The sequence below is a fragment of the Anomaloglossus baeobatrachus genome, chromosome 4 (assembly GCF_048569485.1).
Source record: "Anomaloglossus baeobatrachus isolate aAnoBae1 chromosome 4, aAnoBae1.hap1, whole genome shotgun sequence".
NCBI classification, from domain to species: domain Eukaryota; kingdom Metazoa; phylum Chordata; class Amphibia; order Anura; family Aromobatidae; genus Anomaloglossus; species Anomaloglossus baeobatrachus.
In genome coordinates this window covers 493989894-494013443 of record NC_134356.1, presented here as the reverse complement: position 1 = coordinate 494013443, position 23550 = coordinate 493989894, and the positions used below count along the sequence as shown (strand labels likewise).

At 49.7% G+C, this 23550-nt stretch overlaps 1 protein-coding gene across 3 annotated transcripts in view; it reads left to right on the top strand.

The window, feature by feature from the left end:
• Positions 1–23550, top strand: part of DMXL2 (Dmx like 2) — a 315382-nt gene that overhangs the window by 139722 nt on the left and 152110 nt on the right. For all 3 annotated transcript variants that reach the window (XM_075345795.1, XM_075345794.1, XM_075345793.1), the window contains exons 16-18: positions 6006–6125; positions 19940–20167; positions 20898–22574. In XM_075345795.1, coding sequence (XP_075201910.1) covers positions 6006–6125; positions 19940–20167; positions 20898–22574 — 2025 coding nt within the window. The remainder of the gene's footprint in view (positions 1–6005; positions 6126–19939; positions 20168–20897; positions 22575–23550) is intronic.

The following is a 23550-nucleotide window of genomic DNA, read 5'->3' as shown; positions in this document are numbered from 1 at the left end:
TGTTTGCCCCGTGCGCTCCATGTTTGCCCCGTGCGCTCCATGTTTGCCCCGTGCGCTCCATGTTTGCCCCGTGCGCTCCATGTTTGCCCCGTGCGCTCCATGTTTGCCCCGTGCGCTCCATGTTTGCCCCGTGCGCTCCATGTTTGCCCCGTGCGCTCCATGTTTGCCCCGTGCGCTCCATGTTTGCCCCGTGCGCTCCATGTTTGCCCCGTGCGCTCCATGTTTGCCCCGTGCGCTCCATGTTTGCCCCGTGCTCTCCATGTTTGCCCCGTGCTCTGTATGCCCCCGTACTCTGTATGCCTGTGCTCTGAATGTTTGCCCCCGTGCTCTGAATGTTTGCCCCCGTGCTCTGGGTTTGCCCCCGTGCTCTGGGTTTGCCCCCGTCCTGGCACAGCCGCACACAGCATGAAAATTAAAAAAAAAAAACCTCACCTTGCAGCCCCTGCTCCTCCGCTACGTGCCGCCCTCAGTCAGTTCAGAATGATCCCGCGCGCCCACAGGACGCCGGCGCCGCCTACTGACGCCCCTCCGTCTCCTAGGTAACAGGCCTGCGGCTCAGGAGAGGAGGCGTGTCAGAGGCAGTAGAAATGTCTCCTCCGCTCCAACACCAGTTTGTACTGTCGCGCGCGACCACACCGACAGTACAAAGTGGCTCAGTGTGGCGACAGCGCGCGTGCCAGCACAAAGGGCTTTGCGTGCCCAGTGTGGCACGCGTGCCATAGGTTCGCCATCACTGGTATATACCGTACAGTTGCTAAGGTGGGGCCCCGACATGGGGATACTCACCACACTCGGGGATATGAACACACACACAAAATGCGCCACACACTACCACGTGCTTGAACACATATACCACCCTCAGCACACATTTCACCACACATACACCAACCTCGCCACATAATCGCCCTAAACATACACAAGTCTGGTATTATACTTCAAAAATAAAAATCTGATTAATAAGCAGCCAAACTACAAGAACAACAAATGTACCATATAGGAAATACGGCAGCTGTCAGTCACATGACCTGTCTATATGTGTATGTGTGAGCTAATATATACTGTCAGGGGGGAAGGCTTTCTGTTGCCTGGAGATTTATCAGGCTGCCAATAGCAACCAATCACAGCTTAGCTTCTATTTTGCTACAGTTAATTAATCTGAGCTCTGATTGGTTAATATAGGCAACAATTTAATAATTACATTTCTATCTATTTGTTTTGTGGTTTTGTGTGCAGAATGCATTTTTGTTAATACATTCTATTTTGTTAACAGCGGTTATTAACCCGGGCGAAGCCGGGTAGTACAGCTAGTTCTAAATAAAGCATGAATTTTTTTTAGCATTAAAAATGCTTTTTTATATATCCACTAAAATAAACCAAAAGGTGCAGGTTATCACCACATCCATAGCCATTCAAGCTATAAAACCATACAATAACCCATACGATGAATGCCATTTAAAGATTTAAAAAAAAAAAAAAAAAAAAGCTAAACAAATTTTAAAAAAGTGATCCTATGGTGTATAGAAAATTTTTTATGGTATTACTAAAAATGTCACTTTGTCCTGCAAAGAATGCGCCCCCCCCCTCCAAATATTTTTTTTTCTATGTGCGGCCCATATATTCAGCCGAATTTGAGACTCCTGATCTATAGGATGGTTTAGGGGCGTTTTCCATAATTGATTATTGTTTGTAACAATATATTTGTTTATGATCTATTTAAAATATAAATTTTCTCTTTTACAACCAAAAATACTTTTTCTATTTTGAATCTGAAAACTGTTTGTATTAAGTTTATTTTACAGAACATTTTTATACTGGCCTGATTATCTCAGTTTGAGTAAAAAACAACAAAAAAACGGATATATAATAGGTGAAATTTGTGTCATACTGGTTAAGTTCACGCTTCTAGGGCTCACATCACATGTATAATTGGTCAGTGTATAAATAGCCATTTCCACTTGCCACCTTTTGTATACACAGAAGGATAAATAGGTCTCCAGACTTGATTCTGCTCTGATGACAAATCAAATTTTGGTCTTAATAGACCTAGGGATATCTGTGGAGACACGGGGGTCAGTGGGTGCTCCCGTCCGCTGGCCCGGCTGCCTTTAGAAAGACAGCATGGCGCAGGGCTCATCCCAACTGAACGCCTGACCTCCTTAACCGTGGGCTGAACACTACTCAGACAACACAGGGTGAGGGAACCACAATATTAAGACTTTATTGGATCCCCAAACAATTAACGGCACATAGCACATAACCAGCAAAACCACAAAATGTAACCGGCAACAGTTTGTCACCCTTCCGCTGGCTCACCAGGGATTAGAATGTCTCAGCCTCAGAGCTTCCAGGGCTACTTACTCCAAACCAGTAGCACCCCACGTTCGGCTGGCACCCACCGAGAATGGAATAATGCTAGATTTGGGAAGCTGTCTGAAGACCGCAAAGCCTGTAATCAGGTGACTGGATTGTCCCAAGCTCTAGTCCTTCCTTAAGTAGTCCTTGATAGCTCAGCTGAATCCTTGCATTCGATGCTGAAGTCCATATAGTATTATAATCTAGGTTTGGTTATGGCTTGTCAATCGGATCCGCAGGTCCTAGATTGGTAGCATGTAGCAAGACTCTAACCGGGCAATGGATAGTCCTTCTTCTTATACCCCGGAGCTCTCCATTTAGACCATTGGGGTCTTCACGATTGGTGGATAAGACTGGGCTCTTATTGGCTAGATTTCAAGCCGTATACAAAATATCCATAGACGAGGGAGGGACAGCGTAAGTTACATCACATCTAGCAATACACATCGTAATACAAAGGGAGGTTCTCATAATTGATTTGTCTGGGTGTCTGACTTTCACTGGCCAAGGCAATTACATGAGTCAACAAGAACTGTAACCCTAGACTCCTAAAGCTGGGTTCACACATAGCGACAGCGACAACGACGCCGCTGTTACGTCACCATTTTCTGTGACCCAACAGCGACCTTGTAAGTCACTGTTATGATCGCTGCTTAGCTGTCAAACACAGCAGAAGCAGCAGCGATCATAACGACACGCGTCGCTGTGCTACATGTGCAGAGAGCAGGGAGCCGCGCACACTGCTTAGCGCTGGCTCCCTGCACTCCTAGCTACAGTACACATCGGGTTAATTACCCGATGTGTACTGCAGCTACATGTGCAGAGAGCAGGAGCCGGCACTGGCAGCGAGAGCGGCGGACGCTGGTAACGAAGGTAAATATCGGGTAACCAGGGAAAGGTCTTCCCTTGGTTACCCGATGTTTACCCCGATTACAGCTTACCGCAGCTGCCAGACGCCGGCTCTTGCTCCCTGCTCGCTTCATTTCGTTGCTCTCTCGCTGTCACACACAGCGATGTGTGCGTCACAGCAGGAGAGCGACGACCAAAAAATGAAGCTGGACATTCAGCAACGACCGGCGACCTCACAGCAGGGGCCAGGTCGTTGCTGGATGTCACACACAGCGACAGCGACGGGACATCGCTGCAACGTCACAGAAAATGGTGACGTAGCAGCGACGTCGTTGTCTTCGTCGCTGTGTGTGACACCACCCTAAGAGTCTTGTAGAAACAATGAGTTTTGCTCCTGCTTTCGGTGTGCTGTGATTTAGGGCACATGGAAGTGACATCAGGGCTCCCCATAACTTACATGCCGAAGTCAGTTGCCAGCATCAGAGGAGTACGCCGCACACTGGGGGAGCGGAGGGAAGGGGAGTATAATTGTTTATTTTTTTGTGTGTGCGGTATATCTTGAGACATATATACAGAGAGGGGCCTAGGATGAGGGACATACGGATGGGGAACACACATACCAGGAAGGGGCTCAGGATGAGGAACATAAATAGCAGAATGGGCCATATATACACCATGATGGAAGACCTATATATCGGGATGCGCGACATGTATAGCAGGATAGGGGGCATATATCTCAGGATGGAGGACATATACACCAGAATGGGCCATATATATTCCAGGATGGGGGACACATACTCCAGGTTGGGCCATATATATACCAGGATAGGGGACATATAGACTTCAAGATGAGAAGCCTATATAGCAGGATGATTGACACATATATATATACCAGGATGGAAAACATATACAGTACAGACAAAAAGTTTGGACACATCTTCTCATTCAAAGAGTTTTCTTTATTTTCATGACTCTAAAAATTGTAGATTCACATTGAAGACATCAAAACTATGAATTAAAATATGTGGAATGAAATACTTATTTTCAGTTGTTTCACACTTTTTTATGTCTTTTTATATTCTAGGTTCTTCAAAGTAGCCACCTTTTTTGCTTTGATTACTATTTTGCACACTCTTGGCATTCTCTTGATAGCTTCAAGAAGTAGTCACTTGAAATGGTCTTCCAACAGTCTTGAAGGAGTTCCCAGAGATGCTTAGCACTTGTTGGCCCTTTTGCCTTCATTCTGCGGTCCAGCTCACCCCAAACCATCTCGATTGGGTTCAGGTCTGGTGACTGTGGAGGCCAGGTCATCTGGCGTAGCACCCCATCACTCTCCTTCTTAGGCTAAGTTCACACTTCCGTTATTTTCAATCCGTCAGGTTCGTCAGCAACGGATCAGTTGTTTTTTAGATGTCAACTGATGCAACTGATGTGTTTTTCACAGGATTCCTTTCACAGGAATCCTGTGAAAAAACGGATCCGTTGCGTCCGTTACATCCGCTGTGCGTCCGTTTTTTGACGGATCAGTCATGGATTCCGTCGTAAGACGGATTACGACGGAATCCAGCACCATAGACATACATTGCAAGTGTGACGGATGGCGACGGATTCCTGCGCGGTGCGTTGTTTTCGACGGCCCGAAAAATGTTACATTCTGCGTTGCTCCCCGCCCGGCGGTCAGTCAAAAAACGACGGACCGCGACGCAGCGGACGCAACGCAGGGTCATCAGTCGCAATCCTCCACTAATGCAAGTCTATGGGACACAAAGGAATCCGCTAAACGGATTCCGTTGTTTACCATAGCAGCGGATTTCGACTGATACATTTTAGCGGAAATGTGAACTTAGCCTTAGTCAAATAGCCCTTACACAGCCTGGAGGTGTGTTTGGGGTCATTGTCCTGTTGAAAAATAAATGATGGTCCCAACTAAACGCAAACTGGATGGAATAGCATGCCGCTGCAAGATGCTTTTGTAGGCATGCTGGTTCTGTATGCCTTCAATTTTGAATAAATCCCCAACAGTGTCACCAGCAAAGCACCCCCACACCATCACACCTCCTCCTCCATGCTTCACGGTGGGAACCAGGCATGTAGAGTCCATCTATTCACCTTTTCTACAAAGACACAGTGGTTGGATCCAAAGATCTCAAATTTGGACTCATCAGACCAAAGCACAGATTTCCACTGGTCTAATGTCCATTCCTTGTGTTCTTTAGCCCAAACAAGTCTCTTCTGCTTGTTGCCTGTCCTTAACAGTGGTTTCCTAGCAGCTATTTTACCATGAAGATCTGCTGCACAAAGTCTCCTCTTAACAGTTGTTCTAGAGATGAATAGGTGTGTCCAAACGTTTGGTCTGTACTGTATACCAGGATGGAGGACATATACGTCAGGATGGGCCACGTATATAACAGAGTGTGGGGTCATTAGTGTAGAATTCGGAGATATTACCCCTCTCCCCCCGCCCCCCCCCAAAAAAACCCCAACAGTGTCAGCAGTAGACCCCCCCCCCCCCCTTCCCATAGCAGTGTCAGCAGCAGCAGATTTCCTCCATGACCATATTTTTCGCTTCATTTTTTTTCCTAGTTTCCCGCTATACCTTAGGTGCATTTCATGGTCTGAACAATACAGTATACGCGTGTATTTAAATGCATACGTTTAACACACGATCCATTTTTTTTACTCTGGAAACGTAGCTATAACAGATTACGCAAGTGTGATGTAATTGAAGCCTCAATTTCATGGTAATTTATTACTAATTAGTTAAAGATTAATGCGGCTGACGACATGTATCTCTTTGTGTGTAGGTTACCGACCACCCCCCTTTTCAGAAAAATTTTTCCTTGTTGTGATAGAAAAAGATGGCGAAAACCGTTCAATTCTAAATATGTGGCATCTTCATCTGAAGTCTGTACAAGCCTGTGTGGGTAAGTGTCTTACTCTATTGAAGTGCTTTCAGTTTTACTGTATATCAGATACAAATAAATCCTGGTTCTCTGTGTATAACATATCTACATACTGTATATACTGCAGAAAGCATTGCAGCGAGCTTCACTTGGATGGGGCTGAGCCTCACTGCTGAGTACAATCTCAAACATTCGGAGTGTAACTACACTTTAAAGCAAAAATCTTTTAACATGTCACAGAGTGGGCTTCAGATGCTGAGACCCCCTAACAGGTGACCAAAATGAACGCACAGAGGGCTAAGCCAAGCTTTGCTCTCCTCTGATAGGTCGATTGTATAATACTTATGTTAATGCTAACAGGGGGAGGGGATAAGTATGAATACCCCCCAGATATTATCTGATCCTCAGCTGCTGTCACTCAAGAAGCTGCTGATTTTATAAATTTTACTTTCTTGGATTTCAAAACCTAAACATCCGAGCTGACCACTAAAGCTATGTAGAGAATCAGCCTGATAGTGCCAGTATAGCACTGGGTTTAGATTATATATGAAAATTCTGGTGATTGGTTCCCTTTAATATTGTTGATACATCATAAAATCCCAATAAAATACATTTAATTTTGTGGTTGTAACATGAAGAAATGTGGAAAGGTTCACAGGGTATGAAAACTTTTTCACGGCATTGTACAGCTCTGGCAAAAATTAAGAGACCACTGCAAAATTTTCATTTTTTCAGATTTTTCTCTTTTTATTTTTGAGTAAAATGTAAATTGTTCTTTCTTTGTCGCTCCATTGGGAGACCCAGACAATTGGGTGTATAGGCTATGCCTCCGGAGGCCGCACAAAGTATTACACTTAAAAGTGTTAAGCCCCTCCCCTTCTGCCTATACACCCCCCGTGCTCCCACGGGCTCCTCAGTTTTTTGCTTTGTGCGAAGGAGGTCAGACACGCACGCACAGCTCCACAGATTGGTCAGCAGCAGCTGCTGACTATATCGGATGGAAGAAAAGTGGGCCCATATAGGGCCCCCAGCATGCTCCCTTCTCACCCCACTCTTGTCGGCGGTGTAGTTAAGGTTGAGGTATCCATTGCGGGTACGGAGGCTGGAGCCCACATGCTGCTTTCGTTCCCCATCCCCCTCAGGGCTCTGGTGAAGTGGGATCCTATCGGTTTCCAGGCACTGAGACCGTGCTTTATCCACAACTCCTGGGAGACTGCTGGATAGGAGCCGGGTATCGTTCAGGGACATGGCCCTGCTACTTGGAGGTACTCTGTGTCCCCGTGGGGACCGCGCACAGCAACACTCCAGCATTGCTGGGTGTGCTAGTGCACCGGGGACCGCGGCGCTGACCGGGTTAATATGTGCCATTACACACTCAGCGCTGCTGAGTGTGTTTATGTATAGGGACTGCCGCACTAACCGCCGCTGCCAGGGAAACACTGCGGCGCGGCTGGGACTTGTAGTGCGCCGGGGACTTTCGCGTCGGCCGCGCTTTTACGGCGGCCGCGTTTATTACTAGAGTCCCCGGCTTTTTGCGGCCTAGTTTCCTTTCCTCCCGCCCACAGCCCTGACAGGCAGGGGAAGGGCGGGACGCTGCACAGAACGAGCAGCACTGAGGGCTGGAGCATGCTTTGCATACTCCACTCCCCTCACTGTGCACAGTGCAGGCACCAGCTCCCGCACTTTCTGAGCCACGCCCACGGCTCCCACCTCTCCTCAGGACGCCGGCAGCCATTCCTGTCAGCTCCTTGGATGCTACAGAGGGGGACAAAGTCTGGGAGACTCAGGCAGGGACTCTGGTGGCCTCACAACCGCTTTAAGCGGGTGGTAAGCAGCACCTGTGGTGCTAGCCCCATTGTGCAGTAGTGTAACATTATATGTTTATGGTATACATATTTTACACTGTATGGTGCACAGTTGATTTCTGGCTATATACCCTATTGTGTTACTCAGGGAAGATAATAGCATGGCGCCCACGAAAGGCAGGGGTGCCAAAACACAGGCTTATTATGCTGCCTGCGCCGCATGTATGACCCCGCTACCGGCAGGTTCCACTGACCCTCATTGTGTGCACTGTTCGGCCCCTGTGGCACTTACTCAGCTAGAGCCTCTGCTAAGGGGGGCCCAGGGGGAGCCACCTGCTGACACTGTTCAGGTGACGGGGACAGAGTTTGCAAAACTCTCTGAGACTATGGCTAAGATACTAGAAGCCTTGCAGTCCAGGCCGGTATCTCAGCACAGGGACTCTGTTGAATCTTTGTCCCCTGGCCCACCTCAGTTGGACCAACAATGTCCTCCTGGGGTGTCTCATGGATCCCAGGCTGAGGGTTCTGACACAGACCCCGGCCCCAGACCGACTAAGCGAGCTCGCTTGACAATTCCCTTGACATCCTCATATTGTTCAGGGTCTCAGCGGGGGGAATCTCTAGTTGATGATGCGGACACAGCTGATCAGGATTCTGATCCTGAGGCCGCTCTCAATCTTGATACTCCGGACGGGGACGCCATAGTGAACGACCTTATTGCGTCCATCAATCGTATGTTGGATATTTCTCCCTCAGCTCCTCCGGTGGAGGAGTCAGCTTCACAGCAGGAGAAATTCCGTTTCAGGTTTCCCAAGCGTACACCGAGTATGTTTCTGGACCACTCTGATTTCAGAGAGGCAGTCCAGAATCACCATGATTGTCCAGATAGGCGTTTTTCTAAGCGCCTTAAGGATACACGTTATCCTTTTCCCCCTGACGTGGTCAAAAGTTGGGCTCAGTGTCCCAAAGTGGATCCTCCAATCTCCAGACTGGCAGCTAGATCCATACTTGCAGTGGAAGACGGGGCTTCACTCAAAGATGCCACTGACAGGCAGATGGAGCTCTGGTTGAAATCCATCTATGAAGCTATCGGCGCTTCTTTTGCCCCAGCACTCGCAGCCGTATGGGCGCTGCAAGCTATCTCAGCAGGTCAAGCGCAAATCGACGCAGCCACACGCACGTCCGCGCCACAGGTGGCGTCCATAACCACACAGACTTCGGCATTTGCGTCTTACGCTATTAATGCTGTTCTGGACTCTGCGAGCCGTACGGCGGTTGCAGCCGCCAATTCGGTGGTACTCCGCAGGGCCTTGTGGCTACGGGAATGGAAGGCAGATTCTGTTTCCAAAAAGCGCTTAACCAGTTTGCCAATTTCTGCCAACCGATTGTTTGGCGAGCGTTTGGATGAAATCATCAAACAATCCAAGGGAAAGGATACATCCTTACCCCAGCCCAAACCGAAAATACCCCAACAGAGGAGGGGGCAGTCGAGTTTTCGGGGCGCGGGCAGGTCCCAATTCTCCTCGTCCACAAGGCCTCAGAAAGATCAAAGGAACTCTGATGCATGGCGGTCTAAGTCACGTCCTAAAAAGGCCACCGGAGGTGCCGCTACCAAAGCGGCTTCCTCATGACTTTCGGCCTCCCCACTCCGCATCTTCGGTCGGTGGCAGGCTCTCCCGCTTTTGCGACACCTGGCTGCCACGGGTAAAAGACCGTTGGGTGAGAGACATTCTGTCTCACGGTTACAAGATAGAGTTCAACTCTCGTCCCCCGACTCGATTCTTCAGGTCATCCCCGCCTCCCGAGCGAGCTGAGGCTCTTCTGCAGGCGCTGGGCACTCTGAAGGCAGAAGGAGTGGTGGTCCCTGTTCCTATTCAGCAACAGGGTCACGGTTTTTACTCCAACTTGTTTGTGGTCCCAAAGAAGGACGGGTCTTTACGTCCTGTCCTGGACCTGAAACTTCTCAACAAACACGTAAAGACCAGGCGGTTCCGGATGGAATCCCTCCGCTCCGTCATCGCCTCAATGTCCCAAGGAGATTTCCTTGCATCGATCGATATCAAGGATGCATATCTCCACGTACCGATTGCTCCAGAGCACCAGCGCTTCTTGCGCTTCGCCATAGAAAACGAACACCTGCAGTTCGTGGCACTGCCGTTCGGCCTGGCAACAGCCCCACGGGTTTTCACCAAGGTGATGGCTACTGTAGTAGCGGTCCTCCACTCTCAGGGTCACTCGGTGATCCCGTACTTGGACGATCTGTTGATCAAGGCACCCTCTCTAGAGGCATGCCAACACAGCCTCGACGCTACCCTGGAGACTCTCCAGAGTTTCGGGTGGATCATCAATTTTCCAAAGTCAAATCTGACACCGGCCCAATCGCTGACATATCTTGGCATGGAGTTTCATACTCTCTCAGCGATAGTGAAGCTTCCACTGATCAAGCAGCGGTCACTACAGACAGGGGTACAATCTCTCCTTCAAGGCCAGTCACACCCCTTGAGGCGCCTCATGCACTTCCTGGGGAAGATGGTGGCAGCAATGGAGGCAGTTCCGTTCGCGCAGTTTCACCTGCGTCCACTTCAATGGGACATCCTACGCAAATGGGACAGGAAGCCGACGTCCCTCGACAGGAACGTCTCCCTCTCTCAGGCGACCAAAGCTTCCCTTCGGTGGTGGCTTCTTCCCACTTCATTATCGAAGGGGAAATCCTTCCTACCCCCATCCTGGGAGGTGGTCACGACGGACGCGAGTCTGTCAGGGTGGGGAGCGGTTTTTCTCCACCACAGGGCTCAGGGTACGTGGACCCAGCAAGAGTCCTCGCTTCAGATCAATGTTCTGGAAATACGGGCAGTGTATCTTGCCCTGAAGGCGTTCCAGCAGTGGCTGGAAGGCAAGCAGATCAGAATTCAGTCGGACAATTCCACAGCGGTGGCATACATCAATCACCAAGGCGACACACGCAGTCGGCAAGCCTTCCAGGAAGTCCGGCGGATTTTGATGTGGGTGGAAGCCACGGCCTCCACCATCTCTGCAGTTCACATTCCAGGCGTGGAAAACTGGGAAGCAGACTATCTCAGTCGCCAGGGCATGGACGCAGGGGAATGGTCCCTTCACCCGGACGTGTTTCAGGAGATCTGTTGCCGCTGGGGGGTGCCGGACGTCGACCTCATGGCGTCCCGGCACAACAACAAGGTACCGGTGTTCATGGCACGGTCTCAAGATCCCAGAGCTCTGGCGGCAGACGCCTTAGTTCAGGATTGGTCGCAGTTTCAGCTCCCTTATGTGTTTCCTCCACTGGCACTGTTGCCCAGAGTGTTACGCAAGATCAGGGCCGACTGCCGCCGCGTCATCCTCGTCGCTCCAGACTGGCCGAGGCGGTCGTGGTACCCGGATCTGTGGCATCTCACGGTCGGCCAACCGTGGGCACTACCAGACCGACCAGACTTGCTATCTCAAGGGCCGTTTTTCCATCTGAATTCTGCGGCCCTCAACCTGACTGTGTGGCCATTGAGTCCTGGATCCTAGCGTCTTCAGGGTTATCTCAAGACGTCATTGCCACTATGAGACAGGCTAGGAAACCAACGTCCGCCAAGATCTACCACAGGACGTGGAAAATTTTCCTGTCGTGGTGCTCTGCTCAGGGTTTTTCTCCCTGGCCTTTTGCCTTGCCCACTTTTCTGTCCTTCCTTCAATCTGGACTGGAAAAGGGTTTGTCGCTCGGCTCCCTTAAGGGACAAGTCTCAGCGCTCTCTGTGTTTTTCCAGAAGCGCCTAGCCAGACTTCCACAGGTACGCACGTTCCTGCAGGGGGTTTGTCACATCGTTCCTCCTTACAAGCGGCCGTTAGAACCCTGGGATCTGAACAGGGTGCTGCTGGTTCTTCAGAAACCACCATTCGAGCCAATGAGAGATATTTCTCTCTCACGCCTTTCGCAGAAAGTGGTTTTTCTAGTAGCAGTCACTTCACTTCGGAGAGTGTGTGAGCTAGCAGCGCTGTCATGCAAAGCCCCTTTCCTGGTTTTTCACCAGGACAAGGTGGTTCTGCGTCCGGTTCCGGAATTTCTCCCTAAGGTGGTATCCCCCTTTCATCTCAATCAGGATATCTCCTTACCTTCTTTTTGTCCTCATCCAGTTCACCAATGTGAAAAGGATTTGCACTTGTTAGATCTGGTGAGAGCACTCAGACTCTACATTTCTCGTACGGCGCCCCTGCGCCGCTCGGATGCACTCTTTGTCCTTGTCGCTGGCCAGCGTAAAGGGTCACAGGCTTCCAAATCAACCTTGGCTCGGTGGATCAAGGAGCCAATTCTCGAAGCCTACCGTTCGGCTGGGCTTCCGGTTCCCTCAGGGCTGAAGGCCCATTCTACCAGAGCCGTGGGCGCGTCCTGGGCTTTGAGGCACCAGGCTACGGCTCAGCAGGTGTGTCAGGCGGCTACCTGGTCGAGCCTGCACACTTTCACGAAACACTATCAGGTGCATACCTATGCTTCGGCGGATGCCAGCCTAGGTAGACGAGTCCTTCAGGCGGCGGTTGCCCACCTGTAGGAAGAGGCCGTTTTACGGCTCTCTTACAAGGTATTATTTTACCCACCCAGGGACTGCTTTTGGACGTCCCAATTGTCTGGGTCTCCCAATGGAGCGACAAAGAAGAAGGGAATTTCTTCAGCGCTCTATTGGGAGACCCAGACGATTGGGGTATAGCTACTGCCCTCCGGAGGCCACACAAAGCACTACACTAAAAAGTGCAAGGCCCCTCCCCTTCTGGCTATACCCCCCCGTGGTATCACGGGTTCTCCAGTTTTCAAGCTTTGTGCGAAGGAGGTCAGACATCCACGCATGGCTCCACAGATTTTAGTCAGCAGTAGCTGCTGACTATTTCGGATGGAAGAAAAGAGGGCCCATATAGGGCCCCCAGCATGCTCCCTTCTCACCCGTGGATGGTGTTGTAAGGTTGAGGTACCTATTGCTGGTACAGGGGCTGGAGCCCCACATGCTGTTTTCCTTCCACATCCCCTTGTAGGGCTCTGTGGAAGTGGGATCCTGCCGGCCTCTAAGCTCTGACGCCGGGCTCCATCCACAGACCCATAGCACCTGATGGATACGGAGCAGGAGTACAATCAGGGACATGGCCCTGCATCATACAGGTACTCGGTGTCCCCGGCAGGCACAGACACACTCCGGGCTGGCTGGGTGTTGTAGTGCGCCGGGGACCGTAACGATTGAGTTGGTGTTCCTGCAGTTTACTGGGGGACTTTTGTGTTGTGGGAACGCAGCGCCGACCCCCACTGGACCGGCGGCGCTGCTGTGACTTGTAGTGCGCCGGGGACACGCCGACCGCGCTTTTACGGCGGCGGCGTTTATAAATCCAGTCCCCGGCTTTTTGCGGCCTAGCTCCGCTTCGTTCCCGCCCCCACCCTGTCAATCAGGGTAGGGGAGAGACGCTGTTTCGCAGCAGCGACGAGGGCTGGAGCCTGATTTACATGCTCCAGCCCTTTCACTAGGCACAGAGGGAAGCAGGCTTCCCGCTCTTAGCCAGGAACGCCCAGGGCCCGCCCCCCCTCCTCTCCCAGGACGCCGGCAGCCATTACATGCAGTCTGGCTGGAGGAAGGACGCAAGGCTCTGGGAGACCTGGACTAGGGGGCTTTTGGCGACCACACACCCGCTCTTAAGCGGGCGGTAAGCGGCATTTCAGCTGGCCCCTCTAGTGCCTCAGTGTGTATTGGTGTACTGTGTCACCAGATATATATATTTATTTATTTTTTGCACTGTGAGGTCGCTTCCTGGCTGGATACCCCAGATCGCTCTGAGGAGGCAGCAACATGTGATCCACAAAACGCAAGGCTGCCAAGGCTAGGGCTGTGTACACTGCGTGTGCTGCATGTGGGGCTGCTCTACCAGCAGGTTCCAAAGACCCCCATTGTGTGCAATGCTCAGATCCGGTGCTGCTTCGCCAGCCGGAGTCCGGAGGGATAGTGACCCAGGCTGAGACGCTTGTAAGTCCTGCCCCGGTGTCAGGGACAGACTTTGCAGTTTTTGCTGATGGAATGTCTGTGACTATGGCAAAAATCCTTGAAACTTTGCAATCCATGACTGGGGCTCAGTCTATGGACACGGCGAGGTCTCTGTCCTCTAATCCCCCTCAGTTGGAATTAATCCAGACTGCAAGGGGGTCCCCGGCTTCCCAGGCTGAGTATTATGACTCAGATGATAGCCCCAGCCACCCTAAGCGAGCTCGCTGGGAAAGACCCTCAACGTCATCACACTGCTCAGGGTCTCAGCGCAATCAGTCGCCCTGTGATGCGTCTGAAGAGAGTGATCAGGAGTCTTATCCTGGAACCCCTCTCAATCTGGATACCCCGGATGGGGACGCCATGGTAAACGAGCTTATCTCAGCCATCAATAGACTGTTGGATATTTCTCCCCCAGTTCCTTCTGCAGAGGAGGCAGCTGCAGAGCAGGAGAAGTTTCGTTTCCTCTATCCCAAGCGTAAATTGAGTGCTTTCTTGGATCACTCTGACTTCAGAGAGTCAATCCAGAAACACGACGCTCATCCAGAAAGGCGTTTCTCTAAACGTTCTAAGGATACACGTTTTCCTTTCCCCCCTGATGTGGTCAAGCGCTGGACCCAGTGTCCAAAAGTAGACCCCCCGATTTCCAAACTTGCAGCTAGATCCATAGTTGCAGTGGAGGATGGCGCTTCACTTAAGGATGCCAATGACAGACAGATGGACCTTTGGTTAAAATCTGTCTATGAAGCTATCGGCGCGTCGTTTGCTCCAGCATTCGCAGCCGTATGGGCACTCCAAGCTATTTCAGCTGGGTTGGCAAAAGTGGATGCTATCATACATCCAGCGGTGCCGCAAGTGGCGTCCCTTACCTCGCAGATGTCTGCGTTTGCGTCTTACGCTATCAATGCGGTCCTAGAATCTACCAGCCGCACCTCAATGGCGTCCGCCAATTCGGTAGTTTTGCGCAGAGCCTTGTGGTTAAAGGACTGGAAAGCAGATGCTGGTTCCAAAAAATGTTTAACCAGCTTGCCTTTATCTAGAGATAGACTGTTTGGCGAGCCATTGGCTGACATCATTAAACAGTCCAAGGGTAAAGACTCTTCCTTACCCCAGCCCAGATCAAGCAAACCTCAGCAGAAAAAATGGCAGCAGAGGTTTCAGTCCTTTCGAGGTTCGGGCAAGACACAATTCTCCTCGTCCAAAGGGACTCAGAGGACGCAAAGAGTCTCAGATTCCTGGCGGGCTCACGCACGCCCCAAGAAAGCAAATGGAGGAACCGCTTCCAAAGCGACTACCTCATGACTTCCAGCCCCCCCCCTCCGCATCTCCGGTCGGGGGCAGGCTCTCCCGCTTTTCCGACATTTGGATGTCACAGGTCAAAGACCGGTGGGTGACAAACATTTTGTCTCGCGGGTACAGAATCGAGTTCAGTTCTCGTCCTCCAGCTCGGTTCTTCAGAACCTCCCCACATCCAGACCGAGCAGATGCCCTGCTGCAGGCGGTGGACTCCCTAAGAGCGTAAGGAGTAGTGGTTCCTGTACCGCCTCAGGAACAAGGGCGAGGGTTTTACTCCAATCTCTTTGTGGTTCCAAAAAAGGACGGCTCGTTCCGTCCTGTTCTGGATCTAAAGCTGCTCAACAAACATGTGCACGCCAGACGGTTCCGGATGGAAACCCTCCGCTCTGTCGTTGCCTCAATGTCTCAAGGAGACTTCCTTGCCTCAATAGACATCAAAGATGCTTATCTCCACGTGCCAATTGCTACAGAACATCAACGTTTTTCTACGTTTTGTGATAGGAAACGACCATCTTCAGTTCGTAGCTCTGCCATTCGGTCTGGCGACAGCCCCCCGGGTCTTCACCAAGGTCATGGCGGCGGTGGTAGCAGTCTTGCACTCTCAGGGACACTCGGTGATCCCTTACCTAGACGATCTACTTGTCAAGGCACCCTCTCAAGAGGCATGCCAACTCAGTCTACATGCTACGCTGGAGACTCTATAGACGTTCGGATGGATCATCAACTTTCCAAAGTCGAATCTGTCACCGTCACAGTCGCTAACGTATCTTGGCATGGAGTTTCATACTCGAGCAGCGAGAGTGAAGCTTCCGCTGAACAAGCAGCGGTCCCTACAGACAGGGGTGCAATCCCTCCTTCAAGGCCAGTCGCACCCCTTACGGCGCCTCATGCACTTCCTCGGGAAGATGGTGGCAGCCATGGAAGCAGTTCCCTTTGCGCAGTTTCATCTGCGCCCACTTCAATGGGACATTCTCCGCCAATGGGACGGGAAGTCAACGTCCCTGGACAGGAAAGTCTCTCTTTCCCAGACGGCCAAGGACTCTCTACAATGGTGGCTCCTTCCCACCTCATTGTCTCAGGGAAGATCCTTCCTGCCCCCATCCTGGGCAGTGGTCACGACAGATGCGAGTCTGTCAGGGTGGGGAGCAGTGTTTCTCCACCACAGGGCCCAGGGGACGTGGACTCCGCAGGAGTCCACCCTTCAGATCAATGTTCTGGAAATCAGGGCAGTGTATCTTGCCCTACTGGCCTTCCAACAGTGGCTGGAAGGAAAGCAGATCCGAATCCAGTCGGACAACTCCACAGCGGTGGCATACATCAACCACCAAGGAGGGACACGCAGTCGGCAAGCATTCCAAGAAGTCCGGCGCATTCTAATGTGGGTGGAGGACACAGCATCCACCATATCCGCGGTTCACATCCCAGGCGTAGAAAATTGGGAAGCAGACTTCCTCAGTCGCCAGGGCATGGACGCAGGGGAGTGGTCCCTTCACCCGGACGTGTTTCAGGAAATCTGTCGCCGATGGGGAGTGCCGGACGTCGACCTAATGGCGTCCCGGCACAACAACAAGGTCCCGGCATTCATGGCGAGGTCGCGCGATCAAAGAGCTCTGGCGGCAGACGCATTAGTTCAAGATTGGTCGCAGTTCCGGCTCCCATACGTCTTCCCACCTCTGGCACTCTTGCCCAGAGTGTTACGCAAGATCAGATCCGATTGCAGCCGCGTCATACTCGTCGCCCCAGACTGGCCGAGGAGATCGTGGTATCCGGATCTGTGGCATCTCACGGTCGGTCGACCGTGGTCACTGCCAGACCGACCAGACTTACTGTCCCAAGGGCCGTTTTTCCATCAGAATTCTGCGGCCCTGAACCTGACTGTGTGGCCATTGAGTCCTGGATCCTAGCGTCTGCAGGATTATCCCAAGGAGTTGTAGCCACAATGAGACAGGCTAGAAAGTCGACTTCTGCTAAGATCTACCACAGAACGTGGAAGATTTTCTTATCCTGGTGTTCCGCTCAGGGAGTGTCTCCCTGGCCATTTGCATTGCCCACTTTTCTTTCTTTCCTGCAATCGGGGTTAGAAAAGGGCTTGTCGCTCAGCTCCCTTAAAGGGCAAGTATCGGCACTATCCGTGTTTTTTCAGAAGCGTCTAGCACGTCTTCCTAAGGTGTGCACGTTCCTGCAGGGGGTCTGTCATATTGTGCCCCCGTACAAGCGGCCGTTAGATCCATGGGATCTGAACAGGGTTCTAGTTGCTCTCCAGAAGCCGCCTTTCGAGCCTCTGAAGGAAGTTTCCTTTTCTCGCCTGTCACAGAAGGTGGCGTTTCTTGTTGCGATCACATCGCTTCGGCGAGTGTCGGAGCTGGCAGCTCTGTCATCCAGGGCTCCCTTCCTGGTGTTCCACCAGGACAAGGTAGTGCTGCGCCCCATTCCGGAGTTTCTCCCTAAGGTCGTCTCCTCGTTTCATCTTAATCAGGATATATCCTTGCCTTCCTTTTGTCCTCATCCGGTTCACCGGTATGAAAAGGACTTACGTTTGCTGGATCTGGTGAGAGCACTCAGAATCTACATTTCCCGCACGGCGCCCATGCGCCGTTCCGATGCACTTTTTGTCCTTGTCGCTGGTCCGCGCAAGGGGTTGCAGGCTTCTAAAGCCACCCTGGCTCGATGGATCAAAGAACCAATTCTAGAGGCCTACCGTTCTGCGGGGCTTCCGGTTCCTTCAGGGCTAAAAGCCCACTCAACCAGAGCCGTGGGTGCGTCCTGGGCATTACGACACCAGGCTTCGGCTCAACAGGTGTGCCAGGCAGCTACCTGGTCGAGTCTGCACACTTTCACCAAACATTATCAGGTGCATACCTATGCTTCGGCGGATGCCAGCTTAGGTAGAAGAGTCCTGCAGGCGGCAGTGACATCCCCGTAGGGGAGGGCTGTTTTGCAGCTCTAACATGAGGTATCTCTTTACCCACCCAGGGACAGCTTTTGGACGTCCCAATCGTCTGGGTCTCCCAATAGAGCGCTGAAGAAGAAGGGAATTTTGTTACTTACCGTAAATTCCTTTTCTTCTAGCTCTTATTGGGAGACCCAGCACCCGCCCTGTTGTCCTTCGGGATTTTTTTGTTGTTTGCGGGTACACATGTTGTTCATGTTGAACAGTTTTTCAGTTCTCCGACGTTATTCGGAGTTAATTTGTTTAAACCAGTTATTGGCTTCCTCCTTCTTGCTTTGGCACTAAAACTGGAGAACCCGTGATACCACGGGGGGGTATAGCCAGAAGGGGAGGGGCCTTGCACTTTTTAGTGTAGTGCTTTGTGTGGCCTCCGGAGGGCAGTAGCTATACCCCAATCGTCTGGGTCTCCCAATAAGAGCTAGAAGAAAAGGAATTTACGGTAAGTAACAAAATTCCCTTCTTTGTTTACTTACCGTAAATTCCTTTTCTTCTAGCTCCAATTGGGAGACCCAGCGCCCGCCCCTGTTTTTTTGTGTACACATGTTGTTCATGTTGAATGGTTTCAGTTCTCCGATATTCCTTCGGATTGAAGTTACTTTAAACCAGTTTTTAATTCTTTTCCTCCTTCTTGCTTTTGCACCAAAACTGAGGAGCCCGTGGGAGCACGGGGGGTGTATAGGCAGAAGGGGAGGGGCTTAACACTTTTAAGTGTAATACTTTGTGCGGCCTCCGGAGGCATAGCCTATACACCCAATTGTCTGGGTCTCCCAATTGGAGCTAGAAGAAAAGGAATTTACGGTAAGTAAACAAAATTCCCTTCTTTATTCTATAAACTATTGACAACTTCTCACAATACATTTTGTATTTATTTTCTGAAAATGAGAAATAGTCAAAATAACAAAACAATGCATTGCTTTCAGACGTCACATAAAGCAAAGAAAACAAGTTCCTAATCATTAAGAAACAACAATACTAATGTTTTAACTCAGGAAGAGATCAGAAATCAATATTTTGTTGAATAACCATGATTTTTAATCCCAGCTTTCATGCGTCTTGGCATGATTTCTACCAGTCTTTCACACTGCTTTAGGGTGACCTTATGCCACTCATGGCCAGTAGAATGAGGTGGACTCTGGTTGGAATTCAACTGAAACTGGAATCGACATGTAGAGAAGCTGATTTTTATAAAACTAAGCAGTGGTCTCTTAATTTTTGCCAGAGCTGTATGTGGTTAAAATTGCAAAGTGTTTGTAAAAGCAAGGAACTTTGTAAGTAACCTATTGTTAAAAGTCCTCTCCATTCTCACAGACTTTCACACAATTACTTGCTACACAGAATATATAGGACCCCTCAATTTCTGCACAGAATTGTGTTTGGAGAGGATGCTAATTGTCATAGTTGTGTAATGACATCGGCGGATATTATGCATATGATTTGGACTTGGGTCCCATTGGAGCACGCTTGATCCATGATTTAGCGTATGCTCGCATTGGCCCCAAGTAGGCCAGATCAATAGATCTGTCTAGATGCAGTGTCCTTGAGCTTCTCCCATTCTGCAAACCAAAAGCTGCTTCTGCTAGCAGCCTCGGACCTGCAGCACAAAGAAACTGCTGGTCCAATCTGTCAGTCCTCAGGAGGGCACCACCCCTGCAAAGCAGGAGGGCAGTGGCCAAAAGTGGTGCGAGCCTGAAGAAAAGAAGTAGCGACAACCACTTTAACAACTGCTGGATTATCCATTGGTTTAGTATGATACTTTTTATTCTTGTCTTTAAGCAAAGCCTGCAGATCCTGCTCCATCAGAAAACTTTCTTACGATTCCTGGGCAAGTTGCTGTTGAGTCTTCTCCAGAAACCTCTCCGGGCACAAGCCCCATGACCCGCTCTGCATCAATTGCTAATCTACAAACAGCCAGTAAATTGATTCTCAGTTCCAGGCTTGTGTATAGCCATCCACTGGATATCCCTGAGGGTGTAGAAGTAATAAGAGCAACGCCTTCAGCAGGTGAGTCTGTATGCTTGATGCCAAGAATCACAACAGTGTGATCGATGACGTGCTGTATAACCACCGGCCAACTAAAGGCCTCTTTACACACTGCGATATCGGTACCGATATCGCCAGCCTGCTTACCCGCCCCCATCAGTTGTGCGACACGGGACAATCGCTGCCCGTGTCGCACAACATCGGCCGGACCCATCACACGGACTTACCTTCCCTGCGATGTCGCTGTGACCAGCGAACTGCCCCCTTTCTAAGGGGGCGGTTCCTTCAGCGTCACAGCGACGTCACAGCAGCGTCACTGAACCGCCGCCCAATAGAAGTGGAGGGGCGGAGATGAGCGGGACGTAACATCCCGCCCGCCTCCTTCCTTCTGCATTGTGGCCGGCATGCAGGTAAGGTGAGGTTCCGCGTTCCTGCGGTGTCACACGGAGCGATGTGTGCTGCCGCAGGAACGAGGAACAACTTCGTTACTGCAGCAGTAACGATATTTGAGAAGGGACCCCCATGCCACCGATGAGCGATTTTGCACGTTTTTGCGACGATGCAAAATCGCTCATAGGTGTCACACGCAACGGCATCGCTAAAGCGACCGGATGTGCGTCACCAATTCCGTGACCCCAACGAGATCACTTGGGCGATGTCGTAGCGTGGAAAGCCCGCTTAACAGTTTTATGTAAGATTCAATAACCGGAGTCAGGTTTTTTCCCTAATGTGTTATATTTTCTCCCAACAGGCCATCTTAGTTCTTCATCCATTTACCCTGTGTGCCTTGCACCATACCTAGTGGTTACTACATGCTCCGACAACAAAGTGCGATTTTGGAGATGCAGTGTGCAAACCATGCAAGAGTTTGATGGCTGTGAAGACCAAAATAGCTACAGCTGGAAGGAATGGTCTTTAATGAATGAAGGACGTGATGAGAGCAGCAGTACGGTGAACGTGGCAGGGAAACCAGTGGCCGTCAGTTGTTCTTACACTGGAAGACTTGCTGTAGCATATAAGCAGCCCATTCAGCACAATGGCTTTGTCTCCAAAGAATTTTCTATGCACGTATGTCTCTATGAATGTGAATCCACGGGCGGCTCAGAATGGGCTTTAGAACAAACTATACACCTTGATGACTTGATAAGAGTCGGCACCATGCTTGACGCTCATGTCAGCGTAGATAGTAATTTATTTGTTTACTCGAAATCTGATGTGTTTCTAAACAGAGACAAACATCTCATGCCCAACATTAAGCATTTGGTACACTTGGATTGGGTGTCAAAAGAAGATGGTTCGCATATACTAACTGTTGGCGTTGGATCCAACATTTTCATGTATGGACGATTGTCAGGCATTGTGACTGATCAGACTAATAGCAAGGATGGGATTGCTGTTATCACTTTACCACTAGGTGGTAGTATTAAACAGGGCATCAAATCTAAATGGGTCCTGCTCAGATCCATTGATCTGGTGTCTTCAGTGGACGGTACGCCTTCATTACCAGTGTCTTTATCATGGGTTAGAGATGGCATCTTGGTAGTTGGCATGGATTGTGAAATGCAAGTCTTTGCTCAATGGAAACACAATGTGAAATTAGGGGATGCTGACATCTCCGCCTCTGAAGGGAATACAGGAAAGTCTGAACAAACAAATATGATTTCTAAGAAAACCAGTGTAATTGATGGAGCGGCTATAGTCGATGATATTTTTGGCAGTCCAACTGTCCTTCAGGATGGTGGTCTTTTTGAGGCTGCCCACGTACTTTCTCCAACTCTTCCACAATACCACCCAACTCAGCTGCTTGAACTCATGGACCTGGGAAAAGTTAGAAGGGCAAAAGCCATCCTTTCACATTTAGTTAAGTGCATTGCAGGGGAGGTTGCAATAGTAAAGGATTTAGATGCTGGGGATGACGCTGCTCCAAAACGCCACCTCTCACGGACTATCAGTGTAAGTGGCAGCACAGCCAAGGATATGATCATCACTGGAAAGGATGGGACTCGGGAATATACGGAGATCGACTCCATTCCTCCACTACCACTGTATGCGCTGTTATCTGCTGATCAGGATGCAGCGTACTCTGCTCCTGAGGAACCAACCAAAAAATCACAAACCTCAAAACATAGTTTTGATAAAAAATCAGATGACCAATATTCTGATTTGTTCCAGGTACAAAATGTTACCACTGATGACTTTATAGGCTTTGAAATGGAAAAAAGAGAAAACAAATCAAAAGTGATTAACTTGTCACAGTACGGCCCCACTTACTTTGGCCGTGAGCATGCCAGTGTCCTTTCAAGCCATCTCATGCATTCCAGTCTACCAGGCCTGACCCGTTTAGAACAGATGTTTCTAGTGGCTCTCGCGGACACAGTGGCTACAACCAGCACCGAGCTCGGAGAAAGCCGTGATAACAGCTACACAGGTAATAAGCAATGACAAGATTAGAAATGAATGTCATGGAGAAATAGAGCACAATGAAAGCATTTGTATCAAAATCTGTTAAACCTTACAAAGAAACAGAACATACTTTCCTAAAAATATTTGCTATTGTCTAAATTTGGAAATGCTACATTTACTTCACTGAGCGTAACTGTTCACATCACATTTGGCATATACACTACTGAACACGAAACCGTATTGTTCACATCTATGCCATATACTCAGAACGATCAGACCGATTCTATGACATCGATATACCATATATATGTGCATAAAAAAAAAAAAAAATGATGGATGGCATGTACTTGTCAAGCATATCCTAGAAAGACTTTTTGCCATAAGTTGGCCCTTTGGCAGCTTTATTGGTTCTGTTCTGGTTCATACACCGGGTAAGCTCCCAGTATAGACCATGGACATATTCAAAGGCCCACATAACCCTTATTATGGTAGCTGTTTGTCCTCTTGGCATACTATGGGTGGCATGGGTTGGCGTTTTGTTCAGAATAGCATAGTCTGCTGCTCTTTCCTATAAAGAGGCACAATAAAAAAAAATGTGTAGCATTTTCTGTGAACAGACCATAAGAAAGTAAGTTGTACTGGCCAAATCTACTGTGAAAACAGCTTAACCTGGCTGAGAAAGATGTTTAATCAGTAACTGTGGTTGAACAGGTCTTCTTAGATCGCATGAGAGAATCCGGTATGAATCGCCACGGTTTACTAGAAAACAGTCCACCACTAAGGACATGGTGATAATACATCATACTCCTCGCTAATTCTGAGCTACCAAGAAACAGCAGTAACATTCTTCTGCGAAGAAGTTTGTAGCTGGTATTATCATTTGTCTCCATCTCTCATTGAAATGAAAGGTCCTCTGACCAAAACATACTAGAAGTGCACTCATAAAAATGACAGGTCAGCTTTCATTATATCAATGCTGATTGGGACATTTTACTTTATAA